We start from the raw sequence: 10842 nt of genomic DNA on the forward strand, positions 1-10842 counted from the left end.
TTTCAAGAACCATGCATGTTGCAGTGTCTGTCAAAGGCCTTCTTTAGTTCTTCTCCCACACAAGATATATCATACTAGACAATCACATGTCTTTCGCACGATGATGGTTACAAGTGAATATATACCCCTCCTAATCGAGGCCATATATACATTTTTCTAACCTTGAAACCCATCTTTAATAACTCAACTCTTATTCCAGATAAATAGACTGAGTAACAACAGTATCCTCTCCTCTGTTTTTTGAAATTATTACATTTACATTACATAGCACCACCAGATCGAGGAACCAAACGTCCACCGTTCAAACCACATAGGAGATTCAAGTAGCTACGACGTTTAGCTCTCCTTTTACCGTTACTTGTAACAATATCCCTCTCCACACTAGCAGTGGCAGTAGTTCGTACAGGAGTGACAGTGAGAGATGCCGGGTCAGCTGTTCGACGGTCAAGCCAATTGGTGATGTCAGCAAAAACAAGATCCACGTTGCAGTCAGGCTCACCTGACGTCAGAGCATGCCACATCCCAGGATACAACTTGAGAGTCTTGTCTCTTGAGCTAGCTTTCTCGTACAAGGCTTTGCTTATCTCTGGATCCGTCACTATATCTGCTTCTCCGTGTAACACAAAAAACGGCATTGTTATCTGCCAAAAAATAACCAAATCTTTGACGTGTCTTCTTGCTCAAGTAATTTTTGTTAGGGGTCAGATGAGACCTAAGAAATTAATACGTCTATATTTCAAGTGCTGTCTTAAGCCTAGGCTTGTCTTGATATATCAGCTTGTTCTTCTTTACCTGCATTTTACCACCAAAACTATCTATCTGTCTAGAGCCAATCTCTACATGGTGAGAGGTTATTTATACTGACTATAAATAAATAAATATATATATATTGAGACCTCTTCTCGCTTGGCAAGGTCCTTGAAAGCAGCATTAATCACGTTCTTTGTTGGAACTATTTTCCATTTAGGTATCATCTCTTCGACTCTAGTTAACAGATTGATCACCACCGGATGTGGCTTCACCTTCTCTGATATTGCACATAGGAGCGACAAGAATGGCGCCGTTCCAAAAGGAAGGATCTTTCTTGTGAAGCAGTAAAGTGACTGCACCTCCCATGGATTCTCCATACAAGAATCTGCCTTTCTCCATGTACTCCTCTTGCGCTGGAGTCGCATGAAAATTAATTAAGAAGAGATGGATGGACCGTGTTGTAATATGTAAATAATGCCATACCACAAATAGAGGTGTAATACTCGTAGCAATCATTTACAATGTTTTCAAACTTCTTGATGTAGCAACGAGCTCCCATGGACCGACCATGACCTTCATAGTCCATACCAAAAACCGCGTATCCTGCTGAAGCCAGTCTGACTCCGCATTCTAAAACCGTACACAATGTGTTGGGTCAATTTTAGGTAATTAGTTTCAAACTCCTACCTAGTAGAATCAAGTTTATCAACCACTAAGTCGTAGATGGATGGTCTTTATACTTTATAGTTCATGCAACACATAAGGATACAAAGAATTAAAAATAAAAAGCGACTATTCAATTCATATCGGTTACTCTCTGACCAAGGAATGGTCAGAAATTAAATACAATTGAGTAACCAAAATGGTCTAGGGTAGTTCTCCAACCCAAACCAACCAACCACCCAAAGACTTGTTGACCCACTGATACTAACACAATCCCTCCATCTATCAAGAAATATTATTATCACACATAAACTATAAATGATAATAGGGTCCACAGTGAAAGCTAAACAAAAATGTCCCAGCATGATAAGCTTATAGTTAAACATCTCAAATCTTACCTCAAATGATATGGTACACAGGTCAGAAAATTCAAAAATTGTTTGATTGGCATGTTTTTGGATGAATGCATTAATTAGATGTAAATCCAGCAAATTTTTTTAATACTGGTATTCAGTCAAAAGTGGAAACAAAATATGTTACTTTTATGAATCCCCAAAAAAATAAATGAAAGATTTGCAAGGAGCAAATCATTAAACACCTGGTTTTCTTCGAATATTTCAAAATGCCTAACTCAACACACAGACACTACACACATCATATAATGCATGCATGTGGTGGTGAAGAAGATAAACCAAGTACCTCTCATGGAGTCGCTACACTCCATTCCGTAACCTGCACAAATCACCAAATTCGTTTTTTTAACTCACCAGAAGTTCTTTCTATTCTTATATAAAAAAATAAATTTACCATGGCAGAGAAAAACAAGAGCTTTGGGAGAAGAAGATGGGATCCATCTACAAGCAAACAGCTCAACACCCCTGGAGTTTTTTATGTAATCCTGTTTTAAGAAAACATGATATGGAGACTCAAATCATTATGCTTTCACACTCATTTACAAATATTAATTACTCTCTGGATCTGGGAGTGATGAGAAAAGAGAGAACCTCGTGGTATTGGAATTCAGACTTCATGTGTTGAATCGGAAGGCAGTGAGGATCTTTCGAGTTTCTTTTTGCTTCTCTCAGCTCTCAATCACACTAGCACACGAGGAATCTAGGAAGCTGAAGAAGGTTTTATGAGGGCGGTGTAACCTATATTTTTATAGAGGGCAATTCTTTTCTTCTTTTTGGTGTTATTATTTATTTCTTTATTTTATTCCAACTATGGGTAATCAAATTAACAGAAAAATGAAAATTTATCGACGTCATACCGAGTGTGTGAATTTAAAAGCGACCCATCCATTGGTCAGAAATTCGACAAAAGATGTACGTAATGTTATAACCACTTATAACCTTTTTTTTTTTTTGCTAAAAACAACTTACAACTCTTTCGACATTTATAATACGAAGAGACCATCCAAAGGACAAAGTCAACACAACCACGTCCATTTTAAAAAAAAAAATCCTACGGACCAAAAAATGATCATAATTTCACGTACGTATGATCCCAACGTCTGCTAATTCCGCCACGCTAATTCTCTATTGGAGAATTGTTTACTTTACACCTTCACTCCTTCAGTTTTTCTTACGCATCAATTATCAATTCAAACTACTCCAGACACTTCAACTTGCTCTCTGCATTATCTTCTACTGAGTTTATATAAACAGAACAACAGGTCAACACAGGCACACCAACGTTCCACCTTATTAACCTTCTGTTCCAACCAACCTGCTGGTCTATTATACTGGCAGCAAATTGTTCCATCTCTCTTGTGTGTGATCAGCCAGCTTCCAGAGTTGTTGTCTCACACTGACGTTGTCATCCTCAGAGGTTCATTGTAGAACCTGAGCCCCATAGCTCTACATTGTTACCTTTTTTTTTTTTGAACACAACTTTCATTCATCTTTTTTTTTTTTGTCCAACCAATGATTTCATTAAACCGAAACCTAAATGTTCAAGCCATACAAAGCAGATTTTGCTAAAGCACCTGCAGCAGAATTTAAAGTCCTAGAGATGTAAGAAAAGGAAACAGAAGAAAACGATGAAGATAGGTTCTCGATATCCAAGTTGATTCCGTAGAGTTCCACCGGATGTTGCTTCGAGGTTAGTGCTTTAACCAGCACCTGATTATCTGATTTAAGGCAGATATTGGAGAGATGGAGGGACCTAGCATGAAGCAGTGCTTCCCGGACTGCTAGAGCTTCCGCCATCAAAGGTGATGCGACACAGAGTTCTGTCGATGTGCCGTGAGTTGTCTCTCTCTCTTGTGGATTGTGTATGATCCAACCACAGCCTGCAGTTCTATCTTGTGCTTTCCATGCCGCGTCAGTGAACAGAGTAGAAGCAGTCGCTGATTGATTCTCCGGTCTGGTGGTGTTGATCCCTGTTTGATTGCGCATCTGTTGGGGCTTGATCAATTGGGCCTCCTGCCATTCTCTTGCCAGCTTAATGGAGTTGCAGATGACATCTTTTGGATCGAGGGTTCTGTTCTCAAAAACCCAACTTTCATTCATCTAACTTTCTTCAATACAAACATAAGAGGGAATTATCCATCCTCTTAAATCAAAAGCATAAACTACAATAACAAACCAAATTAAGAAATATAGGTCTTCAAAGAAAGATGACTGCGAATTCAAGACAAAGCTTGAATGCGTCGATAGAGCATTTCCGACAAAATCGGACAGCTGAAACTTAGTCACATAATGTGACGTTGAAGGCCAACCCTCACCTTCAAGATAACACATAGTAATCTTGGTGGTTGCATCTTCTGGCCCCGTACAGACCGCTACGCAAGATAACAAACCGGTGGTAAAATTGAAACCAATGCTCAGCAACGCCGAGGAAACATCTTCTTTCACAAGAAGAATGTATGGTAGAAAAGTACTCTCCTCCAGAGAAAAGAAAAAAACAGAATAAATCCCGTCTCAATGAGTCCACAGATAATATCTTCTTAAAAAGATGATATACCATTATAGGCAAGTTAAAGGTCCCGATGAATCCACCAGAAATCCTTATCAAAAAAGCCAATACCAATACCGCATTTGGAATTAAAAATAATACCGTAGGTTTCAGGTTTGGGTGGCTGGTTTGTGGGCTAGCAAATATTGTAGACTTTGTAGTGCAGGCCCAACTAAAAGACACTCTCAGCCCAACCCTAGACAACCGCTTGAGTGGGTATGACGGAAGTGAGAGGAGACACACGCCGGAGATGGATCTGCCGCCGCCAAAGGGAAGACGGTGCATTTCAGAGCGTGGTGAGGCGGGACCTCCGGAGTAAACGGGTTCTTCAGCAAGACACAGTGGAAGAGCGGTACGTCGGGTCTCCTCGGAATCCCAGAGAAGAGGACCGTTAAAACATGTGTTTGTCGAGCTGGATCTGGTGAGATTGGTCCGGGAGAGCTCGTCTTTAGCAAGAAGTGTGCTATCGGAACTGAAACCCTGCAGCACGGTGGAGTCCCAGCTACACAGGGTGAAAAAGTATCACGACCAACTTGATGCGGAAGAGACGGCGGAGCTGGTGGAAGACCATGTCGACGAGACATAGATCTAGAGATTCGAAGATAGTTGAAGCTGACAGGCATGATGGCGAAGTGAGAAGACCCCCAAACGACGGGTCTGGTGGTCAAAACACTGAAATGAAAACTCCGAAGACGGAGCAGAGCAGAACACGATAAGGAACAAGCAGAAGAGGGTGACGAGCACTGGACGGAGCAGAGGACCCGACGCCGGCGGCAAGGGGCCTCACCGGCGTCGAGGAAAATGGAGGCTGAAGGCTCCTCGGTAATAGTGCCTGGGAGAGTTTGAAATTAGGGCGAACTCAAACCTCTACATTGTTACCTATTATCTAAAAATTCTTGAGCTTCTTTCAGTCTAAATCCAGGAGGAATAACGATCGGATCCTAAAGATGTATCTGTCTCCATCGTTCACTTGATTCTCTAGCCCACACTCTTTTTTTTTGTTTTTCATTACTGCCCAAAGGGCATATGAATAGTGTGATATAAAGCCTATTTAAAGGCCTATTCATAAGATTAGCATTACAATGAATTCCCACTGTGTAGATGAACCACATGGCTTCAACTGAGAAAACCTTTGGAAAAACTGTGGCTTTTCCAACACCATCTTCGATTAACATCGTTGATGACAATATCTATCGCCGATAGAAGGCTTTAACCGTATCTATTAGGAACTCCTCCAAAGAACATCTTCAATCCAAACTTGAGTATTATGAAGTTTTACTAAATTAATTGACAAAAAAATTAAACGATGCTCATGTACAATGAAAGACAGTTTAATATACATTAATATAAATGTAGAATGCATTTAGAAATTTTAAAACAACACTAAAGATCATAGGCTTCAGCATATAGAGCATTTACCGAAAATTAAATATTTTGTAAGGGACCCATAGATTTTGAGAAAAATTCAAAAAATGAAAATTCTATTTTAATGCATAGTTGCATCCTTTACTAACATATGATGAAGGCCAAAGAGGTTTGGAATCTTTGCTGTCTTCGTTTTTCTAGAGAATAGCGATTTTATAATAGTTAGATAACCAATTTAGGGAGTGTTATGAAGTTTTACTAAATTAACTGACAAAAAATTTAAACGATGTCCATATACCACGAAAAAGAGTTTAATATACATTAATACAAATGTAGAACATGTTTAGAAATTTTAAAACAACAGTAAAGAGGATATGCTTATAGAGCATTTACCGAAAAATTAAATATTTTCATAGGGGTTAACCCATAGATTTTGAGAAAAATTAAAAAAAATAAAAATTTATTATAATGCATAGTTGCATCCTTCACTTACATATGATAAAGGTCAAAGAGGTTTGGAACCTTTGTTGTCTCCGATTTTCTAGAGAATAGCGATTTAATAGTGGTTAGTCAACCAATTGAGTATTATGAAGTTTTACTAAATTAATTGACAAAAATTTAAATGATGCCCATGTACCATGATAGAGAGTTTAATATACATTAATACAAATGTAGAATCTGTTTAGAAATTTTAAAACAACAGTAAAGATCATAGATTTTAGTATATAAAACATTTACCGAAAAATTCAATATTTTTGTAGGGTTAACCCATAGATTTTGAAAAAAATTCAAAAAAATGAAAATTATATTTTAATGCATAGTTGCATCCTTCAATAACATATGATGAAGGCCAAAGAGGATTAGAACCTTTGTTGTCTCCGTTTTTCTAGAGAATAACGATTTTATAGTGGTTAGTTAACCAATTTAGGGAGTATTATGAAGTTTTACTAAATTAATTGACAAAAAATTTAAACGATGTCCATGTACCATGAAAAAGAGTTTAATATATATTAATACAAATATAGAACATGTATAGAAATTTTAAAACAACAGTAAAGAGCATAGGCTTCAGTATATAGAGAATTTACTGAAACAATTATATATTTCCGTAGGGGTTAACCTATAGATTTTGAGAAAAATTCAAAAAAAATGAAAATTCTATTTTAATGCATATTTGCATCCTTTACTAACATATGATGAAGGTCAAAGACGTTTGGAATATTTGTTGTCTTTGTTTTTCTAGAGAATAGCGATTTTATAGTGGTTAGTTAACCAATTTAGGGAGGTTTTACTAAATTAACAGAAAAAATTTTAAAAGATGTCCATAAACCACGAAAGAGAGTTTAATATACATTAATACAAATTTAGAACATGTTTAGAAATTTTAAAACAACAGTAAAGAGGATATGCTTCAGTATATATAGCATTTACTGAAAAATTAAATATTTCCGTAGGGGTTAACCCACAGATTTTGAGAAAAATTCAAAAAAATGAAAATTCTATTATAATGCATAGTTGCATCCTTCACTAACATGTGATGAAGGTCAAAGAGGTTTGGAACCTTTGTTGTCTCCCTTTTTCTAGGGAATATCGATTTAATAGTGGTTAGTCAACCAATTGAGTATTATGAAGTTTAATTCAAAAAAATGAATATTCTATTTTAATGCATATTCGCATCCTTTACTAACATATGATGAAGGTCAAAGACGTTTGGAATCTTTGTTGTTTTCGTTTTTTCTAGAGAATAGCGATTTGATATTGGTTAGTTAACCAATTTAGGGAGGTTTTACTAAATTAACTGACAAAAAATATAAACGACATCCATATACCACGAAAGAGAGTTTAATATACATTAATACAAATGTAGAACATGTTTAGAAATTTTAAAAGAACATTAAAGAGGATAGACTTCAGTATATAGAGCATTTACCGAAAAATTAAATATTTCCGTAGGGGTTAACCCATATATTTTGAGAAAAATTCAAAAAATGAAAATTCTATTATAATGCATAGTTGCATTCTTCACTAACATATGATGAAGGTCAAAGACGTTTGGAATCTTTGTTATCTTCGTTTTTCTAGAGAATAGCGATTTTATAGTGGTTAGTTAACCAATTTAGTGAGTATTATAAAGTTTTACTAAATTAATTGACAATAAATTTAAACGATACCCATGTACCATGAAAGAGAGTTTAATATACATCAATACAAATGTAGAATACGTCTAGAAATTTAAAACAACACTAAAGATCATAGGCTTCAGTATATAGAGCATTTACCGCAAAATTAAAAATTTCGTAGGGGTTAGTTAACAGATTTTGAGAAAAATTCAAAAAAATAAAAATTATTTTTTTAATGCATAGTTGCATCCTTGAATAACATATGATGAAGGCCAAAGAGGATTAGAACCTCTGTTGCCTCCGTTTTTCTAGAGAATAGCGATTTTATAGTTGTTATTCAACCAATTTAGGGAGTATTATGAAGTTTTACTAAATTAATTGACAAACAAATTTAAACGATGCCCATGTACCTTGAAAGAGAGTTTAATATACATTGATACAAATGTAGAATGTGTTTATAATTTTTAAAACAACAGTAAAGTTCATAGGTTTTAGTATATAGAACATTTACCGAAAAATTCAATATTTTCATAGGGGTTATAACCCATAGATTTTAAGAAAAATTCAAAAAAATGAAAATTCTATTTTAATGCATAGTTGCATCCTTCACTAACATATGATGAAGGTAAAAGATGTTTGCAACCTTTGTTGTCTTCGTTTTTCTAGAGAATAGCGATTTGATAGTGGTTAGTTAACCAATTTAGGGAGGTTTTACTAAATTAATTGACAATTTTTTTAATGATGCCCATGTACCATGAAAGGAAGTTTAATATACATTAATACAAATGTAGAATGCGTTTATAAATTTTAAAACAACACTAAAGATCATAGGTTTCAGTATATAGAGCATTTACCGAAAAATTAAAAATTTCGTAGGGGTTAACCCATAGATTTTGAGAAAAATTCAAAAAATAAAAATTCTATTTTAATACATAGTTGCATCCTTTACTAACATATGATGAATGTCAAAGATGTTTGGAACCTTTGTTGTCTTCGTTTTTTTAGAGAATAGCGATTTTATATTGGTTAGTCAACCAATTTAGGGCGTATTATGAAGTTTGACTAAATTAATTGACAATAAATTTAAACGATACCCATGTACCATGAAAGAGAGTTTAAGATACCTTAATACAAATGTAAAATGCGTTTTGAAATTTTACAACAACAGTAAAGAGCATAGGCTTCAGTATATAGAACATTTACCGAAAAATTCAATATTTTCGTAGGGGTTAACCCATAGATTTTGAGAAAAATTCAAAAAAACTAAAATTCTATTTTAATGCAAAGTTGCATCCTTCAGTAACATATGATGAACGCCAAAGAGTTTAGAACCTTTGTTGTCTCCGTTTTTCTAGAGAATAGCGATTTTCTAGTGATTATTCAACCAATTGAGGGAATATTATGAAGTTTTACTAAATTAATTGACAAAAAAAATTAAACGATGCCCATGTATTATGAAAGAGAGTTTAGTATACATTGATACAATTGTAGAATGTGTTTAGAAATTTTAAAAGAACAGTAAAGATCATAGGCTTAGTATAAAGAGCATTTAACGAAAAAATCAATATTTTTGTAGGGGTTAACCCATAGATTTTGAGAAAAATTCAAGAAAAATAAAAATTCTATTTTAATGCATAGTTGCATCATTGACTAACATATGATGAAGGTCAAAGATGTTTGGAACCTTTGTTGTGTTCGTTTTTCTTGAGAATAGCGATTTTATAGTGGTTAGTCAACCAATTTAGGGAGTAATATGAAGTTTTACTAAATTAATTGACAATAAATTTAAACGATACCCATGTACCATGAAAGAGAGTTTAAGATACCTTAATACAAATGTAAAATGCGTTTTGAAATTTTAAAACAACAGTAAAGAGCATAGGCTTCAGTATATAGAACATTTACCGAAAAATTCAATATTTTCGTAGGGGTTAACCCATAGATTTTGAGAAAAATTCAAAAAAAACTAAAATTCTATTTTAATGCATAGTTGCATTCTTCAGTAACATATGATGAACGCCAAAGAGTTTAGAATCTTTGTTGTCTCCGTTTTTCAAGAGAATAGCGATTTTATAGTGATTATTCAACCAATTGAGGGAATATTATGAAGTTTTACTAAATTAATTGACAAAAAAAATTAAACGATGCCCATGTATCATGAAAGAGAGTTTAGTATACATTGATACAAATTTAGAATGTGTTTAGAAATTTTAAAAGAACAGTAAAGATCATAGGCTTAGTATAAAGAGCATTTACCAAAAAAATCAAACTTTTTGTAGGGGTTACCCATATATTTTGAGAAAAATTCAAAAAAATAAAAATTCTATTTTAATGCATAGTTGCATCCTTCAATAACATATGATGAAGGTCAAAGAGGTTTGGAAATTTTTGCTGTCTCCGTTTTTCTAGATAATAGCGATTTTATAGTGCTTAGTTAACCAATTTAGGGAGTATTATGAAGTTTTACTAAATTAATTGACAATAAATTTAAGCGATACCCATGTACCATGAAAGAGAGTTTAGTATACATTGATACAATTGTAAAATGTGTTTAGAAATTTTAAAAGAACAGTAAAGATCATAGGCTTAGTATAAAGAGCATTTAACGAAAACTTTTTGTAGAGGTTAACCCATAGATTTTGAGAAAAATTCAAGAAAAATAAAAATTCTATTTTAATGCATAGTTGCATCCTTCACTAACATATGATGAAGGTCAAAGATGTTTGGAACCTTTGTTGTGTTCGTTTTTCTTGAGAATAGCGATTTTATAGTGGTTAGTCAACCAATTTAGGGAGTATTATGAAGTTTTACTAAATTAATTGACAATAAATTTAAACGATACCCATGTACCACGAAAGAGAGTTTAATATACCTTAATACAAATGTAAAATGCGTTTTGAAATTTTAAAACAACAGTAAAGAGCATAGGCTTCAGTATATAGAATATTTACCGAAAAATTCAATATTTTCGTAGGGGTTAACCCAT

At 34.2% G+C, this 10842-nt stretch overlaps 1 protein-coding gene and 1 pseudogene across 1 annotated transcript; both read right to left on the reverse strand.

The window, feature by feature from the left end:
- Positions 1-174: 174 nt before the first annotated feature.
- On the reverse strand, positions 175-3061 carry LOC103843317 (annotated as a pseudogene).
- A 298-nt stretch (positions 3062-3359) lies between these two features.
- On the reverse strand, positions 3360-3926 carry LOC103844846. The gene has a single exon (XM_009121673.2). It carries the CDS (start codon positions 3924-3926, stop codon positions 3360-3362), a length of 567 nt encoding a protein of 188 aa, XP_009119921.1.
- Between the last annotated feature and the right edge of the window lie 6916 nt (positions 3927-10842).

Source organism: Brassica rapa, chromosome A04 (genome assembly GCF_000309985.2).
Source record: "Brassica rapa cultivar Chiifu-401-42 chromosome A04, CAAS_Brap_v3.01, whole genome shotgun sequence".
In the NCBI taxonomy this organism is placed as follows: domain Eukaryota; kingdom Viridiplantae; phylum Streptophyta; class Magnoliopsida; order Brassicales; family Brassicaceae; genus Brassica; species Brassica rapa.

Coding starts and splice junctions, on each gene's coding strand:
- LOC103844846 (XM_009121673.2), bottom strand. CDS start 3,926: ATGAATGAAAGTTGGGTTTTTGAGAACAGAACCCTCGATCCAAAAGAT.